Source organism: Nicotiana tabacum, chromosome 10 (genome assembly GCF_000715075.1).
Source record: "Nicotiana tabacum cultivar K326 chromosome 10, ASM71507v2, whole genome shotgun sequence".
NCBI lineage: Eukaryota > Viridiplantae > Streptophyta > Magnoliopsida > Solanales > Solanaceae > Nicotiana > Nicotiana tabacum.
This window is the reverse complement of record NC_134089.1, coordinates 165,287,903-165,309,830: the sequence shown is the minus strand read 5'-3', so window position 1 is coordinate 165,309,830 and position 21,928 is coordinate 165,287,903. Positions and strand designations below refer to the sequence as shown.

Here is a 21,928-nt window from a genome sequence, read left to right as displayed (position 1 = left end):
AAATTTCCCACAATTAGGGGGAGAGAAAAAGGAAATCAAAAGAGAAATTGTGTGGAAAGCTTTATCATTATCTCACTTTGATCCCCGTACCCCTATATGTAATCAGGAGGTCCAGAAGATCATCCATTTACAGAATATAGCAAATCAAATGCCAGACGCATTTACTGATTTGAAAAGGATAACTAAGTCACATATCCCAGCAGAGAATGTGCCTATCCGAATTGATGTCCCAGTAGGACCATCTACTAGCATGAGAGCTAGTGAACCTAAAGCACGCCTGAAGCGTGGTAGGCCTTTGGGTTCTAAGGATCGAAATCCTCGAAAAAGAAAATCGACAAATGATCAAAACGATACTATGAAGGGATCTCTTGAAGAGACCCAAAATCTGATTAGTTCTAAGATTCCTGAAGAAATCAATGAACCCGAAGCTCATGTAAGTGAGGAACTTTTAATAAGTTCGAACGGTGATGGGATTAATTTAAATCGATTTGAAATAGTGGTGGATAATATTTTTGCATATAATGTTGCACTTAATATTATGCAAGATAGTGAGGATCTTGAACCTCGATCTGTCGAAGAATGTCGACAAAGATCTGATTGGCCAAAATGGCAAGAAGCAATTCAATCGGAATTGAAGTCAGTTGCTAAAAGAGAGGTCTTTGGACCAGTAGTCCAAACACCTGCTGGTATAAAACCAGTTGGTCATAAATGGGTTTTTGTGCGAAAAAGGAATGATAAAAATGAAGTTGAAAGATACAAAGCTCGCCTTGTTGCACAAGGATTCTCACAACGACCTGGAGTCGATTTTGATGAAACATATTCACCCGTTATGGATGCCATAACATTTCGATATCTCATCAGTTTAGCACTACATGAAAAGCTTGAAATACATCTAATGGATGTAGTTACAGCTTATCTGTACGGTTCACTTGATAATGAAATTTATATGAAAATTCCTGAAGGATTTAAAATGCCTGAAGCAAAATCTCAGGAAATGTATTCAATCAGATTACAAAGATCTTTGTACGGTTTAAAGCAATCTGGGCGCATGTGGTATAATCGCCTTAGTGAATATTTGCTGAAAGAAGGTTACATAAATGATGTTATTTGTCCATGTATTTTTATAAAGAAAATGACATCAGAATTTGTTATACTTGCTGTTTATGTTGATGACATAAATCTTGTTGGAACTCCAGAAGAGCTTCAAAAGGCAATTGAATATCTTAAGAAAGAATTTGAGATGAAAGATCTTGGAAAGACAAAACTTTGTCTTGGTCTGCAAATTGAATATTTAGCAGACGGGATCTTTATCCATCAATCTGCCTATACAGAAAGGGTCTTAAAACGCTTTTACATGGACAAAGCGCACCCATTGAGTACACCAATGGTTGTTCGATCACTTGAAGTGAATAAGGATTTGTTCCGACCTCCAGAAGAGGACGAGGAACTCCTTAGTCCCGAAGTACCCTATCTCAGTGCAATTGGTGCACTAATGTATCTTGCTAATGCTACAAGGCCTGACATAGCATTTTCTGTTAATTTACTAGCAAGATATAGTTCTTCTCCTACACGGAGACATTGGAACGGGATTAAGCATATATTGCGATATTTAAAGGGAACTCTTGATATGAGTTTGTTTTATGCTAACAAAGATAGTGCAGACCTTGTTGGTTATGCAGATGCAGGTTATTTATCTGATCCCCATAAAGCTCGATCTCAAACCGGCTACGTATTTACATATGGAGGTACTATCATATCATGGCGCTCCACAAAGCAATCTATTGTTGCTACTTCTTCAAATCACGCTGAGATAATAGCTATTCATGAAGCAAGTAGGGAATGCGTATGGTTGAGATCAATAATTCATTTTATTCGAGAAAAATGTGGTTTGGAATGTGAGAAAAGACCCACAATTTTATACGAAGACAATGCTGCATGCATAGCCCAATTGAAAGGAGGATTTATAAAAGGAGATAGAACGAAGCACATTTCACCAAAATTATTCTACACACACGATTTTCAGAAAAATGGTGACATTGATGTGCAACAAATCCGTTCAAGTGATAATCCAGCAAATTTATTCACTAAATCTTTGCCAACTTCAAATTTTGAGAAGATGGTATACAAGATTGGAATGCGGAGACTCAAATATTTGAAACAAGGTTTTCATCAGGGGAGTAAAATACGCGATGCACTCTTTTTCCCTTACTAAGGTTTTTTCCCATGGGGTTTTCCTTATAAGGTTTTTAATGAGGCACCTAACAATGCGTATTACTAAATATGTGTACTCTTTTTCCTTCACTAGAATTTTTTTCCCACGTGGTTTTTCCTAGTGAGGTTTTAATGAGACACATGATCTTTTAATGAACATCCAAGGAGGAGTGTTATAAATATATTATATTATGGATGTTCATTTAGTACTCCGTTGTAAATAAGCTTCCTGAATAAGCTTATCCATATGGGACTCCACCGTAAATATGTTTATCTATTTAGTACTATATTGGAAATAAGCTTCCTGAAGAAGCTTATCACTTCGGTACCCGGTTATGGATAAACATTACCCTCAGTATAAGTTTATCCATACCGGGTATAATATGCTTATCTTTTCAGTACCCAGTTATGGATAAACATTACCCCCGGTAAAAGATTATCCATACCGGGTATAATAAGCTTATCCATTCAGTACTCCGTTATGGATAAATATTGCTCTCAGTAGAAGATTATCCATATCTGGTACAGCAGCAGCTTACACAGCAGCTTGTAGCAGCTTACACAGCAGCTTGTAGTAGCAGCTTACACAGCAGCTTATAGTAGCTTACACTGCAGCTTGTAGTAGCAGCTTACACAGCAGCTTGTAGTAGCAGCTTACACAGCAGCTTCCTTTCTTCTATAAATAGAAGAGATTTCAGTTCATTATGTACATCAGTTTGAATTCGAATAATATATCAGTTTCTCTCTATACTTGTCTTTACTTTATAGTCTTTATTTCATAACAAATATCATATAAATTGGGACGAGAAAATTACAGAAATTGATGTGAGGATTGCTATTAGGCCTAATCCAAGTTCTTAAAATTTTAATACTTCAACATTAACTTCAAACTCACGAATTTAAAATTTCAAAGTTTGAAGTTGGCCTTGCAGTCCTCCCACGTATATTGAAGTTTGAAGTACCAATTTCTAAAGCTTCATACAAACATGTTCGAAATTGAGAGAAATTTATATAGCAGTAAATATAAAGGGAAATAAAGGCAAAAGAAAAAGGGTAAAAGAGGAAGAGAAAGTTAACAGCAAGATAAAAAGGGCAAAACGGCGTAAATAAGTATAGAACAAGGGTCAGTATTGGTGGGTTTCAAACAACAGGCGAATGCTACACCGCTTTCAGTAGAAGAAACAACACGTGTTTGACATGCGCCTTCCTTTATTTCCTTTTTTTGTTTAATCAATTTAATTTGAATTCCAGTTCAAAGAAATTTTGTCTCTGAAACAAAACAAACAAACAAATAAAATAGCAAAAAGTTTAAAAAGAGAAAAAAGAAAGAGCAAGTGGGAATTTTTTTGTTTTTTCAATTGGTATGTGATATTTACTCCTTCCTTTCACTTTTATTTGTCTATTATATTAATAATACATTTTCACTTTTACTTATTTACTATACTAAATCAAGAGAAAAAGATTTTTTTTTTTCTAATTTACTTTTTTTTTCATTTTACCTTTACCATTAATTACTCATTCCGCAAATTATTTTTCAAGACTTTTGGAAATAATATTTTTATTATTATGGGTATAATTGCAAAATATATACTTTACTTATTTTTTTAAAGGGAGTGCAAAGTCAAAATGGATAACTAAAAGTTAACGGTGAGATTATATTACAACAACACAACAACAATAAACATATTATAATCTCACAAATAGGGAAAAAGAGATCAATACGATAACTTCCCAAGGTTAACCTATTCTGGTATTATCCCCTTAAACACGCTTAACTTTCGAGTTCTGATGAGATCCAATTACCCCAAATTTCGAAGTAAAAATAAAAAATTAATTAAAAAAAAAAAAATTAAAAAGTTTGATGGTAGCAAGTGGAGAATAATTAACCTTTGGAAAGAGCAAAGAGCACGCCTTTAAATAAATAGTAAAGTAGGTAATTAAATATAGCTCAACACCTCCATATATTCCTCGTGCTTAACCCATCAACTACCCGACCCTACCACGTCTTCTTCCGTGTTTGATTTAAACAGTCATATATATACATGTGCTCTTAACCCATATATTCATTCAACTTTACTTTCAACATTTGCAACCTTAGAAGAAAGAAGAAGAATATTTAGTCTTTTTTGACAGAAAAAGCAAAATATTTACAAATGGCATCATCGGAGATTGTGGATTCCGGTCGATTCGCCGCCGCCGCAGCCGGTGGTCAGAAATCAAATTTCTCACAGACATGTAATTTGTTGAGCCAATACTTGAAAGAGAAGAAAGGTTCCTTTGGAGATCTCAGCCTTGGTATCCACCGCGCCGGTAAGCTTTTTTCTCGAATTTTGCCTTTTGATTATAGATATTTTTGTAGTTATTTGAATGGAACTAACATATCTGCTTTTTCAACAGGCACTACTAACTATGGATTTATTGCCAATGATTGAGAAATCTGGTGAGTCAAACCCTCAGAAATCAATGAATCTGTTTCCTCAAACTGAGGCAAAATCTGAACCGGAGAAAGCACAGATGACGATATTCTACGGCGGTCAAGTTATTGTGTTTAACGATTTTCCGGCAGATAAAGCTAAGGAAATCATGCTTATGGCTAGTTGTACCAAAGGAAACAACAACTGTGCTACTCAGATTCAAAAAACAGCTGAATCTGCTTCAGATTTGGTACCTCAGCCTATTATTTCTGGAGATTTACCAATCGCGAGACGAGCTTCACTTACTAGGTTTTTAGAGAAAAGAAAAGATAGGCTGACTGCAAAAGCACCGTACCAATTAAGCAACACAAATAAACAAGCAGCAGTTTCTGAAAACAAGGCGTGGCTTGGATTGGGTGCTCAATTTCCAGTGAAAGCTGAGCAATTCTAGTACTCTACTTAATTGTTTTGGTTTTCATTACTTGTTATTAGGCCTAAATATACTACTACTACTACTACTACTTAATCCTTTATCTAAACAAAAAACTTATTAGATCTGACTACTCTGGATTCATTACTAGTAATAGATTTTTGTATTGAAACCAGAGATGGTTATTCAGTGCCCTTTTGTGTAGGTATTCAATTCGTCTAAGGCTTAAGTTTTTACTTCCTATTGTACTGCAAATGGAATGTTATCACGAGCAATTTCTATGTTTATATTGTATTATAAGTACCGTTTACTTTTTCTCTATTTCCTCCTAATGTATTAATTCTTTTTTTATGGTTTTGCTGGCTGGAGTTTCAATTTTATGTACCCTAAAAATATTACACAATCATATTGTTTATGGGTATATAATGGCAAATATTTCTGTAAGAATTAATTGATTGTTTGGTAAAATGGTAACTAATCTACTATATGTGATAGTGTAAATTTTGTTATTTTTTTAGATTTATAGGTAAAAGTGATAGTTTTGCAACTTTGAAGCCATGGCTTTGCCTTGATTGGTTATAATAATAGTAGGACGAGCAAAATGAACAGAGAAAATGAGAAAAATAAGAACCAAATCGGTAATAGAAATTCTTTCATGTTTTGCCTTGTCTTCTCCCCTAAATGCCCTCGATATTTTTTTGTTTGGTTTGGTTTTGGTTTTGAAATTTAAAAATTGATCAAATTTGATTTGATTTTGGTTTTAATTAAAAAACCCGAACCAAACCGAATATAGGAGTAGCTATTTTAAATTTAGAACACTTTTAAAAAATTTATAGTAAATATTAATCGTTTGCACTTTTAGTACAATTCTTTACCTTTACATTCTAGTTTAATTGGTAGTTTTCTTTTGTTAAGTGTAAGAATCTATTTCATGTTAAAAATAATATATTTTTAATTGAGTCCTTAAATTATTCATCACTATTTGATTCAATTATCATCAACATATCTTGGTAAATAATAGATTTCTACGTTGAAAATGTGGTCGCCGAAATGTGTGTTTGATAGTGTATTTCTGAAATATGTGTTTGGTAGTGTATGTCTTATATTTAAGAAAAAACCAACAAATAACCAAAAAAATCAAAAAAATGACATAAACCGAATCGAGAAAAAACCGACTTAATTGGTTTGATTTGGTTCTAATATTTGAAAAACTGACTTACATGATTTGATTTCTTTTTAGGAAAATATCGATTTTTAGGAAAATATCGATGCAAACCGAACCATGAACACCCTTACCCTTTACTTTTCACTACCTATCTATTTTGAGAAGAAGATATTTTATTTTTATTTTTTAAAGATAATAACAAGTAGTAATTAATAATTAAGTAACAAACTTTATGTCGGCCAACATAGATGTACAGTTAAATCTTTATTATAAATGACGTTGATTATAATATAACATGAAATACGATATTTTTTAATTGTTATAATATAAGATAGCATAAAATACGTGTCCAAAAAACTTGAGCATCATAAAAAATGTTAGTACAATTTAACGAAGGACTATTATAAAGATATTTAACTCTAAGTTAGTACAATTTAAGCAAGGTCTATTATAAAGATATTTAACTCTAAGTTAGTACAATTTAAGCAAGGTCTATTATAAAGATATTTAACTCTAATAATTGAAAATCTTGCAACCTTAAATTTAATCCACTAACGTATCAAATCTTCTTTAAATGGACCCCTCCCTCCCACCTCTCCCAAACACGTTTTACCTTAGGAAAATTAAAGTAAAGCGATAAAGTAAACACAAATTATGAATTTGGAATTTCAATCATTCTAAGTCTAGGTTCTAAAATAATAATGGGTACATACCAATAAATTTTAAAAAATAAATATAAAGTTTAAATCAAAACTATTGAATTTGACAAAAACGTATCTTCACCGTATCACAATTTCACTACCAACAAATGGTGATGGTGATCCGCCTAAAGAATAATAGGGCACGCGGTTTCGAAAATTACAACGCGGAAAAGGAGTCCCATAAATAAATGCCGAAAAGCAAAGACAAATAAAAAAGGAAAACGTATAAATAAAGTTGTTTTCTGTAGTACTATATTAAGGTCCTTTTTCTTTCTTTCTTTCTCACTTTAGCAAAATAAAGCTAGTTCAAAATATTTATTATTTTATAAAAATAAAAAAGCATAATTATTTTTGTTAATGACCTATTAAAATTCGTGATTCAATAGCTACGTCAAAACAATGAATGTAAAGCATATGTTTTGCATGCACTTATTTATCACTTAATCATATTGATACGGTTAAATTGCTTGATGTGATGTAAATAATAGTAAAGTGTTTATCATTACTTTTTTCCATTTCACACTTAGGAGTCGTTTGGTAGGAGATATTTGAAAAAATAATGCAAGCCTTACCTCTATGCATTACTAATATCTTGTTTTGTACATTTTTTAACATGTATATAACTAATACTTGTATTAGTTATACATCATACTTTTTTCCAAGGCTATTAATGCATGCATTAGTATGGTTAAAGACAAAATTATCCTTAAAGTCTCTTAAAGTTAGAGAATATGGAGGGCATTTTTATAAACAACTATTTTTCTTAAAAAATTATGCAATGCATTATAATTTTAATACACCACACCAAACAGTAGATAAGAAATAATATCTGCATAACCAATACTTGTATTATTAACTCATGCATTACTAATACACTTTATTTCGCATTATTCTTACACACCCTACTAAACGACCCCTTAGAAATTTAAGAAGGCATATCTTTACTTATTCATTCAAAGAAGAAATAAGAATAATCTAGTAAAGAATCTTTTATTGTTAATATTATCAAATTATTTTCTTAATAGGTTTGACAAAACTTAACATATAGGAAGAAAAAATTTAAGAACTTGTTAAAGGATGATCACTTTATTTTAAAGTTTACGTTGTTAGAGAACATAATTTTAGTTACTTTTTTTTTATATGCCCCTCGCGTTCTGGCCTAATTCTTTTCCCTGTGGAAAGCACATGAAAATTCCTTTTTGATAGGTAATTATGGAGTAGTTTACCTTAGGGCTTGACATGATTTGGTGACTTGATTGTTGTTTATGGATTTGAATATTGTTTAATTGCTTGAACTCATTAGACGAGCTTTAATATAGTTGTGATTTTATTCTTTATAGTGTTTAATAGAAAGAGAAATATTCGCAAGAAGTTTCTCTTAGATCAATCCTACCAATATATTCTTGCAAGTTTCACCGTACCTCACATTAGTTTATTTGAAAGATTTAGATTTAATTGAGAGATGAGTCTGAATCGGAAGTATAAGCTAATCACCTATTGAATTCATGAGAATCAATAGAACCTCAAAAGTGAAATATAACATTATCATATCCAGAATAACAATCTTGCACATATCATGTCAAAACCCTTATTTCTCCCATTGATAAGAAACTAACTCTGCTAATCTCTAATTCTTTGCAGGCAATTGTCAATTGCTTTACTTTAGTGGTTAATCGTAGATCATAATCATTCCAAATCAAGTTTGATCATCCTGAATAGCAGTTAAATCAGAAATTACTAGAGCATTGTTTAAATCAAATCTCTGTGGAGACGATAATTTAATTATACTATCTTTGACTAACGAGTATGAATTTCTTATTGTGTTTTACGCTCGTCAACAAGTAAGGTGAGACTCAAACCTAAAATCTCTGTTCATTCTGACACTATACCGAAATATATAATCATCTTATTTAAAAGCTTAAACAATTAGAAAAAATATATTTTTATTTATTACACATGGTGGGGGGAGGGAGGAGGGAGGAGGGAGGAGGGAGGAGGGGGAGGGCTATGCACCACAACAAAGATAAGGGTTGAAAATTGATACTCCAAACATTAGGTCGGCGTGAACAGGCATCTTTGCCTAGAAATAATAGTAAGCATTAATGTAGATCTAGAAATAAAGTTTGAAAATAAGCCAAAGACGACTTTATAATTGTCACGTTGTTCACATTTCCACCAAAAAGTCTTCTACCACTAAACAAAAAGAGTTGGTAATTACAAGAAAACACAAGAAAAAGGCATGTTTTTTTTATATATAAGAGGTAATAACGTATTGGTGGGAGAGTTTTGACCGTTTCTTAATACTTCTTTTTATTTTGGTGGGATCACATTGTATGTTGTGAAGATAGTGGTTGGGAAAAAGGAAGAAAAATATTAGTGGTTAAACCAATAAGGTCTCTTGTTTAATTTACAAAAATAATAGGTGATTCTTCACACGTTTTTAAGCTTTAGTAAATAAAGTTATTTGTTATTTGTTGCCGGTGAAAGATAGCAAATATCTTGTAAAATTAGTCGTGATATACGCAAACAGAACCAAACAACACAAGCATATATATATATATGTGTGTGTGTAAAAAAAAAAAGGAAGAATATAGTAATAAGGTGCATTGGTTAGGCATCAAGTTTTTATCATTAGAGCCATTTTTAATTGTTTGTTAACCCATTCCTTTATCTCTTTATCTATTTTGTTGTTTTATTTGTCTTTATCTTTTCTATGCCTCGCCCATGTGAAATGTCACACATCGTTTTGTGTATGTATTCACATGGAGTGGGGTTGCCTTTCGATTGAAGGCATCTTACTCTTTGTAACGTACGTACACGTATGTATAAGCTTGAAATTATTATATACACCTAACACTAGTTTTACAATTTAATCAATTATAATAAGTTATACTTTATTTACTAAGTTATTATATTAATTTTGATACAAAAAATCAACTATTGTTATAATTAGTAAACTCAATTTTGATGTCATAACAATTCTTTACGTTGTAAATGTACATCCAGCAACGAACAAGACATGTAAACAATAGATTCAGTCGAACTTAACATATTCGATACATGTGTATGTGTGTGTGTGAGAAGAAAGAAGAGAGAATAAATATTCAAATTTCAAAGATTTATTATATTTTGAATCATTATATCGAATTCCTAATGAGTCCAATGAAAAAAGAACCTAAATATTGAGCAAGTCAGATTAAAATTTTGGATCTACGTCCATGCACAACGCATAAACTCTCTCTCTCTATATATATATTAATCAAGATTTAAGTACTTCAAATAGTACAACTTATTATGCAGCTTTTTCTAATCGATCGATATATGAAAGCTTTAGTAATATCTAGAAAGGGCTTTCTTTATTTGGGCTAGAGAACATTTCTATTTTCTTGTTTGTAGGATTAAACTATTTAAGCAAAGTGGCAAATCATTTCCCCACGTAATTAACTTAGGAAGCTTGGGATCTCAATGGTGTTTTATTTATTCTTCGAATATATTTGTGTCTTGGGATGTAACGTTTAATATAATTATTAGTCCACAAAACAACCTGTTTTGTTATATTTAATTAACATATATGATCGCTTTCTTATATTGTTGATCTTTCACGTTTAAAAGAGAAGATTTATCAATTTCATATGTCTATCCAACTCAAATTTAACCATCCAAAACCAAGTGGTGATAGTAATTATGTGTCCATTTCATTTAAAGGAAATAATATTTTATGATTGGTTACAATTTGAATGGATAAAAATGACTCTACAAAAATCTTCTGTTTGTTGATTTCTATAGCGTACAACTCCTCATTTTGGAATTTGGACATGATGGGGCAATAAAATATGCAATATTCAGATGGATTTCACAATACCATTTAGGAAATAAAGGGAAAAAAGCAGAAAGCATATACAATCAGATCTCTCTATAACAACATCCCCATATAACAATCATTCACTATAAAAGTCAAAAAAAATTCAAAACCTATTTTTATATTATGTTATAATATATTTCTTCTATAACAACACTTTTACTATGACAGCCAAAAAATATCGAAACAAACAAGGTCATTATAGAGAGATTTGATTGTATTCAACATGATTCACAGCAAGAGCAACGCATTAAGCAATTCGGCTCACACTTCCTAGATCTCCTCCAAAAAAGGGAAAAAAGAAAAAGTTGCTAATCCAATGAACTGCCATTGGATTAGCTACTCAGTTTGACAATCCCAGATGAAATACAAGCTACATATTCATACATGGTTGGGACACAACAAACTAACAACGAAACAAAAGCATCCTATTAAACAAAAACCAGCAGAGCACCAGCAGCAAGTGTTTAGCGATTGCAATCATAGAATTCACAAGTAGTACATCGGTGGTTGAGTTGTAGCAATGCTTGCATAACCACCATCGTAAATTGCTTGACTAGCAGCACCAATTCGTTGACCTTGAGAATGCATAAGAGCCTGGGAATGCATGAGTGCTTGTGAACCACCCATTCTAGCCAAAGCAAGCTGCCGTTCATAGGCTGCAAGATCAGTCGCTGAAAAACCAGGGACGTGTGCCATAGCTGGAGGAGGAAGAGGGGTAGAAGTTGTTCCTGGTGGAGTAGGCTTGCTTCCCCACGAGCACTGTAATGGGAAACAGAAAATTACCAACTCAACACAAGACTCAGTTTCACTAGATTTAAATTTCATAAAACACGTATCAACAACAACAACCACCCAGTGAAATCCCACTAGTGGGGTCTGGGAGGGTAGTTTGTACACAGATCTTACCCCTATCCCGAGGGATAGAGAGGCAATTTCCGATAGACCCTCGACTAAGAAGACGAAAAGATACAATATAATCAATACCATAAATAAAAACCTTAGAAAGAAATAACAGCATCACAAGAACATAGATGAAAAGCAAAACAATAACAAGTAGATAAAGCCCGGCACTAAGAGGAACGAAAAAGTAATGTGAACTCAGCATTAACCACTAGCAGTCTAAGACAAAATCCTAACAGAATAGCCTCACTCTGGCGCGCCGTAGAAATATGCATAACTACCTCCTAACCTATGACCCTAATGCTCGACCTCCACAACTTCCTGTCTAGGGCTACCTCCTAACAGACTAGCCTCATAAAACACTTATTAACTAATGATATTTGGAGACAACTGCTTTAAAAAACATTCTAAAAAAACAAGGGCCAATTGTGTCACAGTAAGCTGTCGTTTCTTTCACGTTATCTTTTGTATTGACAAAGTTACGTAATGACTAAAGTCAAATCCTTGTCCCAAAGTTTCAACTTTTATCTTCAACCTAATATCACCAGTATTAACATAGGTAGTTTCCCCAGTACAGCTGTTACTATGTCCTCTACCTCTCTCTTCCTCTTTCTATTAAAAATGTTTGTACATACACTAGGTCTTTAGCTGCTGATAGAAGAGTTCACACATCGAACCACCATCTTCCAGATCAGGCAGTGGGAATATCTACTAGTTATAGAACACAACTAACCTCGGCCAAGCCCATCTGACCTAAGAAAAGGATTCATTTAGTCCCAAATGCCAAAAATTAGGTTATTTTTCATTTTAAAGATCAACACCATCTGCAGAACCATAGAAACTCACTTTCTACAGCTGATAGAATTTGAATATTCTTCTACGGAATAGGACCACACAAAGTGCTCAAGAAATTTATACCTATCCCTGATTTGATGCATAAGAATTGTAAGAAATGTGACATCCTTCTTTTTATTTATTTTTTAACTTACAAAAGAAATGAAGTAGTGCTTTAAGTAGTCCCTATACATATTGGCCTCCAATCAGGCCTAAAGACGTTACGACTGGATAAGTCAGAGGAAAGAGAGAACTGAAACTGGTTCTGGTCCGATAACTTTCATTTGATTATTTGGTCTATATCAATTCTTTTTGTCATCAGGAAGTCTAGGGATACCTATACAGCCAAAACAACCAGAATTCTCGTTTTCTGACAGTACCTTAATAGGTTTACCAAAAAGGAATTGAGCATTTCCCAACTGAATTGCTCGAGCAGCTTCAGCATGGGTGCTGTATCTTATAAAACCAAAACCTTTGTCTCGTTGCATACGGACATCATCAATAACACCAGCTCCAAGTGCATGAAAATGACGATGGAGGTCAACTGAAGTAACCTGAAACACACACGGACATCAGAACCTCATACACAACTCCATTATCTAAATGCAATTACAATAAATTGCAAATAACCTCCTGCTTACTCCCACTGTATGTTATTCCTCTACTTTATTCAAGCAGGGAAGGTTAATCTCTTGCATCCCTAGTAGCAAATTCATAGGTAATGCAGAAAGGAGTAACGAGGTTTTACTAATACTCACTTCAGGAGAAAGGTTGCCAACATAAACAGTTGTATACTGGGGATTATTTTCTGGAGCATCGTCATTGGCCTTGTCATGACCATCATCTAGACAATAATATAAAATGGCATCAAGATTCTTCATCATGTAAATTAATTCAGTAATAGCAAGGCAACTGAAAGCTCTCGTAAGCACTTCATGTCAGTTACAAAATCCACATCACTTTGTTAAAAGAATCTACACATAAGACGGTAGCCACTGAATATGAATGTGCTTTTGGATTATGCAAGAATTACACATGATCGTTAAAGCTTACTTGATATGCTGCGGCTGAAAGTACAGTGTTGTTTCATCAAGCAGAAGATAGAAACAACCATAAAACTCAATAAACCAACCTGATGTTCCACTTGTCAATTCAACGATACTTTTGGCTTCTGAACCCTGCTGGTCATCAATTCCTCCAGCACCTTTTGCTGCCCAGTTGCAGCGGATTTGCCTGCTTCCAAGCCATTTCCCTTTTGTTTCGAACCAAAACAATTTCCATTCAGACAAGATAGAAAACCAGGGTCATCTACTCATCTTCGGTAGAACCTACTAATCTAGGAGAAAAAAACAACAAATGATGCAACAACATGGCATGAAACCAACATATCATCCAGAAGATATCTAGGAGGAAAAAAAGTGCCAAATCTTGTTTTTTCTAAAACATTAAGGTTATATAAATTGGGTGGTACACACCATTCTAGAAGATTGACCTACAGCAAACAAGAGAACCTAATGAAACCAGATCAGGATAAAGACTAGAGGAGGTACAAAGATCTGTTTGTTCTGCAAGTGAAAGACCAACATAGAGTAGTGAAAGAACATGAAGTAAGGAGCTATCTATACAAGAAAACACAAAAATAATATTATTTTGTCCTATGCTATAGAATCCAAGTAGAACAAGAACACGAACAGTAAGCAACCAAAACTTTCCCAAACAGTGGACTGGTTGGTAGAGAATTCTATTCAAAACCCACTTCTCAATTTGCAATTTTACAGACAGTATACATAACCATGAAGAACGAGAGAATGAGAAAATAATCAAAAAGTAGAGAGCTTGTTCTTACCATTCAAGTCATTTATTGCACTTTGGGCTTCCTGCCAAAGCATTCCAAAAAAAAAAAAAAAAGATTGACATGATTTAAAAATGCACAGGGAAAGCACTAGTTTTTTTTTGGGAGGGGGGAGAGGCTGAGAGTTCGGGTGGAATGCACAAGAGAAAAAGCAAAATATCAGAGTATTGAGAAAAGCCATCTTCGTACCTGCTGATTACGAAAGGAAACAAATCCAAACCCCCTTGAACGGCCTGTTTTTTGATCCCACATAACTCTTGCATCACTGCAAGTAAAAAAAAAACTTGAATAGCATATCTGAGTATACAATAGTTTTTGAAAATCAATGTCAGGGTTTACAGGATTACAAAGGATAGAACTTACGAGCAGCTAGGATAGACTGAAAAGCATGCATACAATGTGGCATCTGTAACCTCTGGACTGAGATCACCCACAAAAATGTTGAAGTGATCTGTAAGCCAGATAAGACAGTATTGAGTTCTCAACTAAGCAACGGAAAACTAACAAGAAGATAGAAACTGTAGATATCTACTACACATACTTGAGGTGTCCTCTCTCTGAGCACTAGTATACGCCCAGTTAACTTTTATAGGCTGCCCAAACCTGCATTTTACCAGTAAGGCCGGCTTATCACAGAGCAAATAGTGAACTCTTAAAGCAAGACATTGCGAGAAATCTACTTACAAGTGCCTTCCATTAAGAGTCACAATAGCTAGGGCTGCTGATCGGCGATCAAAGTAATCCACAAAACCATAGGATGACTACATTGCATAAAAATCACCATCTATCAGTCTCATTTCAAGAAATCTTAAACAATTTATGTGACTTGGGATGAACAACAAATTCACATATATACATCAGTATAGAAAGTATCAAATATTTCAGGACTGTATCTGTGAGGACAAAATATTTTATAGAACTAATTCCAATATTGCAGTATACAAGACAATGGAGAATTCAAACAATTGGCCAGTCACCAACCCTTCCAAACTTCCTCTCAGGCTCTACAAGTGTAGTCCAACTTGTAGAAATCATGGAGTGACAAAATGTTACGACTATCATTTTGCAAGACTACCTTCAGTGTGAAATGCTTCTGTTTACAAAGTTCAAGAGTGATTCATGAATTCTCGATCCTCGACACGTTGTAAAATTGCTCCGATGTAACAATCACAATAAACTCCAAAGTCAGAAAGGCCTAACAAGTTAATGAGTTAAGAACATATGAGGGAATCACTATGCATTTACTACCTTGATATATTTCAATCACAAAAGCTCAACAACATCAATTTTGAAGATTCAAAGTTTTGACTCGTTCCAACATTATAAATAGTGCAGAGAAAACAGATAATGCCTACACTCAAAATTCATGAAGGCTTTAACATGATTTATGAGTTAAAGAGAACAAGGCCCATGTTTTTAAAGGCTAAAGGAAAAGTCGAGGGGCTCCAAGGTTAAATCGAGGCGTCGAGATGTAAAGCAAATGTCTATCAAGGAGGTTCCCCAAATTCATTTCAAACAACAAATATATGCATAAATGTTGGGGGGGGGGGGGGATAAAGGAAGAAACAAACAAAAAATAGCGCAATGACAGATGAGCGGAGAAATTGGAAATAGATGATTGCAACTCTTCTTTTGCTTCTTTTCAACAATTTTTCTTTTTTTGGAGAAAGAAGAAAAAAACTAAGATCACAATGTTACTTTTCAACAGTTAATGGCTGAGAGAGAGAGAGAAAACACCGCCGATATGAAAAGTTACAAAGAGAAACCACGAACACTATATGGAAAATCACAAAGAGAAACCACGAACACCGCCTATATGAAAAACCAGAAAGAGAAACCACTTCAACCACCACTATCCATAAGCCTAACCTAGTTAAACCTAAACATACTAGCTTGCATCTCTCTCTCTCTCTCTTTCCCTCCAAAAGTACAAACAAGCACTAGTGAGGTGAACGCCCTGGTGAAATTCAGCCAAAGTCGTGTCTCAACAACTAAGGCATACACCTCATCAGACTAACACCTTCCTCCATTGAGCAATAGGCAATATGCATATGCCTTGCCCTCGAGATTTGCCTATGCCCGTCCTAACAAACCCATGTGAAGCACTGAACACAGAATCGTTAGGCATAACCATCTCCGCCTGAAACAATTCCCCAAATGAAAACTCAAGAGAAAATTTCTCATTCCAATTCACATTTTCATTTGCTCCAAGGTGACTACACTCCAAATTCATCAAAGCCTTAACATGTTACAGCATTCAGAACTAGGACAGAAATCAATCATCGTCAAATAAGCATGTATTTTTGCAAAGAAAAAATTTGTTTATCATCGTCAGATAAGCATGTTCCAACTAACTTTCAATACTTGTCAGGTAAGAAAATGTTAAACATGAACTACACTAACGAGATCAGACCTTCTCTTTTTTTATGAGCTTGCATCCCTCCAGGGGGCCAGTGCTTGAGAAGACCTCTTGAAGAAGTGGTTCCGTGACTTGCGGGTGGATGTTTCCAACGTACCTAGTTTGGATAACATTTAAAACCAAAAGTGTTATCGATGATTAATGAGAATATTATGTCCTCTTTAAGTATATAGACCAGTATGCTTGATCAAGCACAGTTTCATGCAATAAACATGCAGCAAACAAGTAATACAAAAGCACATAAAAGTATATAACTACATGAGCGTTTGTACAAAGATAAAATTACAGAACAGGGTAGTCATTTAAAAGGCATTTTATATTTTCTCAAGAAGCGGATACATTTTATTCCAACATGACTAAACATATACCGGGAACAGCTGACCACTGCCCCCGAACAGCTTTAGAACTCCATAATATTGGACTCGGGCCTTAAAGTGCTAGTTCTATGTTGCAGATCTCCACTGATCAGTTTATGAAATATAAGTCCAGAATCAATCTCACATTCTTACACAAACTTCTACATGCAAAAACTAAATGTGAGAAATGATACTCTTCCCTTAGACCCCTACACAATGGAAACCCTCATATCATTGGCAACAATTTAAAAAGAAAAAAAAGGTAAGTAAAAAAGAAAATTGGTTGTCAAATCAAAAGAAAAATGTGCATGAGGCACTCACACACTGCGGCAAGCACTTGAATCAAATCCAGGAGGCAGATTTCCACTCAAGATAGGCTCTATCTGTAAACAAATACTAGAAAAAATTAATAAAATAGAAAAAGAAGGATCCCTAAGTTTTCCTTAGTCCTCGCATAAAATTACATTGACACTAGTTCAACTCAATATAGAAGGACTATGTCATGTATTGTGAAAATCGACAAAAAAAAAATTATCCCTAAAAGCTAAAGGCAGAAAAACGGAGGATTCGTGGCGGCCATGCCCCCAATTCCACACCCCCTTCACCTATGACCTACCCCTGCCCAATGTTGTGAAATTTGTTTCAATAACTTGGAGTTTTACTAAAATAATATCACCATGCTTACACATAGACAACATGAAGATTTGATCATTCCTTGTCCTCAGAGTTTTCAATCTATATAGGAGTGCTAAGCAGAAAAACAAAATAACAGCCACAATAGCTCGAAAACCAAATATCACTAATGGGGAAGTGAGTTTTACAAGCCAAAGGCCTAGAGATTAGTTACATACCAACTCCCTATTGAAATTTCTAATACAAACTGAACTCAATTCCAGTAATTTCAACTTATCGCCTTACAAAAAAAAAACACTATCCGGCCAACCAAAATACACTGCAACCTCAACCACAGTGACTTCACTATGTTCTAATCATTGAAAAAGATTGACATAAAGGCTTAAACTTTCCACATGGGTATCTAAAATAGAAAGAAAAAAACAAACTAAAATAACAAAACACTCAAAAATCAATTTTTAACAAAACCCACAATCAAAAAATGCAAAAAGTACAAAAAAGACTCCAGCTTTACCAAAAATTGGAGCTTGGGTGAAACCCAAGTAGCATATTAACAAGTCAAAACCTAATAAACACAGAAACTTATTGGATTGAATAAAAAAGGGAAATGAAAAATAAGAAAAAAGGAAATTAAAAAAAGACCTGAGGAGGAGCAAGAAGACCGGGATGATAAAGGGATTGCTGCTGCATCATTGCTTGTTGCTGCTGCTGCTTCAGCCTCTGCTGCATCATCTTCTTTGTGAAGATACAGAGATATATAATAGAGATTTTATTTAGGAAAAAAAAAGGAAAAAACAAAAATAAAAAGAAAAAAGAAAAGAAACCCTCGGAGGGAAAGAGGGAGAGTGATGCCACAAGATGAAGAGTGAAAGAGAGAGATGATGTTTACTAAAACCCACCTCCCTGCTTTTGGGCTACATCTTTATAGTTAGCTCATCAGCATAATCTGCTACACCCGTTCCATTTTCTCTCTCCCTACACCCGTTTTATTTTCCTTTTTTTTTTTTCTTTTTTTTTCTTTTTGCCACATTTAAATTTATAAAAAGTTTAGTGTGTTTAGTCGAATTACACAACAGCTATTACTGTTCATTATTTTCGGTATTGGACTTTTTAAAATACAATACTTGTATTATTAATTCTAATTAAATTTTGTACTGCTCGATTTTTCTCTTTGCGATTTCAGTATATTCAGTTTTGCAACTTCCATTTGTTCGATCTTGATGAAAAATTATAACTTTATTTTTCACACACACACACACACACACACACACACACAAAAATATATATATATATATATATATATATATATATATATATATATATATATATGTATATGTATATATATATATATATAAAAGAAATATTCAACTATTTGAGAATGTAGAACTGAAAATATAACAGAAAATTATTTATACAAAGTGTTTATTGCGAATTATGAACGTAATTTCAAAACATACAAATCAACGTAATCACATTTCTCAAATTTGTTGTGGAGTGAACACTTCAGCTGCCGTATATCAAATAAGATGAATGGAAAAAAAAACAAGCATAACTAAGAATCATAGTCTAAGACATCCCAGTCCAGATACCGGAAATAAAATGTGGTTTTTTTGGACTTAAAAAACAAAAATATATGGAAAAAAATATAGTGCCAAAATAAAAGGACGCTATATAGAGAGAGTTTTTCACTAAGACGCTATATTTATTATATGGGCCCACAAATAATTCTTCTGGGCTTAACCGACATAATAATAATTCAACTTAAGACTCTATACCTCAAATAATTCACCTCCGGGACTCGTTTTTGCCTTATATAAGGACGTTAAGGATTTTGTAAAAATCCATTCAGAAATATTCTCACGTCTTTGTGAAATTTTTCTTTGTTAAGTTGTTTTGCATTTTGTCATAATGTCTGAAGAGCGAAGAATTAGGGCTTCATTATATTTGTGGGCGGGGGGGGGGGAGTTGTGGTGGCGAATAACTCAGTAAGCTATAGTTTTATCTCCACAGTCTCATGTTAAGTTGCCACTTACAATAGAGTACGATACATTGGTATTATTGTTATGTAAAAAAATGAGTGTGAGCAAATAGTCGGTGAATCTTAAAATAACCGGAAGATATCCGTATTTAGTGACTCCGCAAGGGGTTGCTTGTTATGCTTAGTTTAACATCGAAGACGATGAAACTCTGAGAGATTTTTTGAGGACTCCGGATGAATACTGAGAATTTATTGTGATAAAACTGTTGGAAATGTACGTCAAGGCTGAAAACGTTCGCGATAATGAGGTCGCGAAAATTAGGGAAATCTCTCAATCATCGGGTGGTTATTTTGGAGCAGTTTTAGTCGAACAAGTTCCGGTTGAAAGAGTTTGGTCGAATCTAAACTTATCTCTACAGGCGAATGAGGAGCGAGGAAATAATTTCTCCCATAGTATACATAATCCACAAGCCGAGTGGTAAACTTCAATTTTCCTTTGTGTTACGATGTATATTTTTGTATATTGTATTTGTATTAACACTCATATATTCCACAGGGGATACAGACCGGATATGAATTTTACAAGTTATGAACCAACGGCCAGTTGGAATATGTCTAGTTTTGGTGTGTTGGATCATGGTGGTCCATTTGGGAGTCAGCATCAACAAGATAATGTGCATCATGGGATATCAAAACATTATGAGTTGTAAGTGAATATATAAAGCTATATGTATTGTTTGGACCAATTTCAGTAACTCGTTATTTCTTTGGTTATGTAGTGAAAACGAGCAACTTGATGGTTTTGTCCTTACTCAATTGCCCGAAGATGACGTATTTAATCGGGATCTGGCAGATGCACAAAGTCAGGAAGAGAATAGTGATTATTACAACAATGTCGATGAGTCTGGAGATGACACACCCTTCCATGACGAGGGTGATGAGGAGGAGGAAGAGAATAATGAACCTGATTTGACGAGGGAGCATACTCCACCTTCCGTTAGACCAAGAGTGTACGAGTCCCACGTGTCATTTCATTCAAGGCACATTCCTTACCTTGATCATTTGCCAAGTATACCGGATGTGGATGCCCGCACAAGGGATATTAATGAAATTCGGACATCAATGTAGACACCTGATTTTTGACCCTCCCCGAGAATTTTCACATTTTTAGCGTGAATATGTGAAATCGGGTCTAATATAGCTATTTTAACTATTTTACTTTATTTTCGTCACAAAAGAAAAAATTACAAAAATATATATATGAATTTTAGTTTATGTATTTATCATAAACTTGAAAAAATACAAAAAAACATTGTACCTTATTTTGTACTTTATATAATTTCGAAAATTACCAAAATATAGTTCTATTAATGTTTTGTAGTCATTTTAAATTTTGAAAAAATACGAAAAATATTACTTTATATTTTATCTTTATATAAAAACGAAAATTACAAAAATAGTTTTATTAATATTTTGTAACTATTTTAATCTTGAAAAAATATTTAAAAAGATATAATTTTGTCTTAAATATTAGTCTTTTGGTAGTTATTTTGCTTACATAATTACTTGAGCAACGTCGTGTTCTTATTTCTCGGGTCCGGGCAAAAGAATAATATTCGGGTTCAAACTACCCGTTTTTAGGTCTAATTTTCGGACCTAACCTATAATAATCCGAGTCCACCACACATGGGGGACACGCGGGGAACACGGACGGAACACGACACACGGGGAACCCCACCACGCGTGGGGGACACAAGTCTTGAACCCCACCACGCATGGGGGTCCATTTTTCTTGGCAAAAGGGCTACAAATGCACGGACAAAGGGAGGGAAAAAAACCTTCAAACAGATTTTTGGGAGGGGAAAAACGGACTGTTCATTCATCTTCCTCAAAGAAGAACCAAGCAAAAACCCTAAAAAAAACCACCCTCAACCCTACTGCCCAAACCACCATCAACAACGACCACCACATCCGACCAGTTTCACCCAACGCTTGAACCGCCGGACCCCCGTCGAGCAGCAGCTGTCGCTGCTGCAGCTTCTTCACGTTCTTCTCCATCGCACCCCCAACGCCTGGACCGCCAGTAAGCAACCAGCCCTCGCCACCAGCTCCCTTCGTCGACCACTGTTCCGACGACCATTGCGGCCGCTACCAACTCCATCACGTCCAAACA

General features: G+C 34.3%; 1 protein-coding gene and 1 pseudogene across 1 annotated transcript; one reads left to right on the top strand and one right to left on the bottom strand.

Annotated features, from left to right (window-relative positions):
- The first annotated feature begins 4,202 nt into the window (after positions 1 to 4,202).
- Positions 4,203 to 5,376, top strand: LOC107783750 (protein TIFY 10A-like; annotated as a pseudogene).
- Positions 5,377 to 10,959: 5,583 nt separating this feature from the next.
- On the bottom strand, positions 10,960 to 18,690 carry LOC107783740 (oligouridylate-binding protein 1). The gene is made up of 12 exons (XM_016604763.2): positions 18,420 to 18,690; positions 17,466 to 17,527; positions 16,783 to 16,885; positions 15,054 to 15,130; positions 14,911 to 14,972; positions 14,733 to 14,820; positions 14,559 to 14,634; positions 14,364 to 14,394; positions 13,650 to 13,769; positions 13,276 to 13,361; positions 12,898 to 13,071; positions 10,960 to 11,542 (listed from the first exon to the last, which is right to left on the bottom strand). The coding sequence occupies exons 1-12, from the start codon at positions 18,507 to 18,509 to the stop codon at positions 11,270 to 11,272; spliced, it is 1,242 nt and encodes a 413-aa protein (XP_016460249.1). The 5' UTR covers positions 18,510 to 18,690; the 3' UTR covers positions 10,960 to 11,269.
- Positions 18,691 to 21,928: the final 3,238 nt, after the last annotated feature.

Bases quoted from the DNA above. Each gene is read 5' to 3' on its own strand.
- LOC107783740 (XM_016604763.2), bottom strand. From the start codon at position 18,509: ATGATGCAGCAGAGGCTGAAGCAGCAGCAGCAACAAGCAATGATGCAG. The intron at 16,886-17,465 runs GTGAGTGCCTCA...TATCCAAACTAG, and splicing joins TCAAGTGCTTGCCGCAGTGT to GTACGTTGGAAACATCCACC. The intron at 14,821-14,910 runs GTATGTGTAGTA...TCTGGCTTACAG, and splicing joins TCAGAGAGAGGACACCTCAA to ATCACTTCAACATTTTTGTG.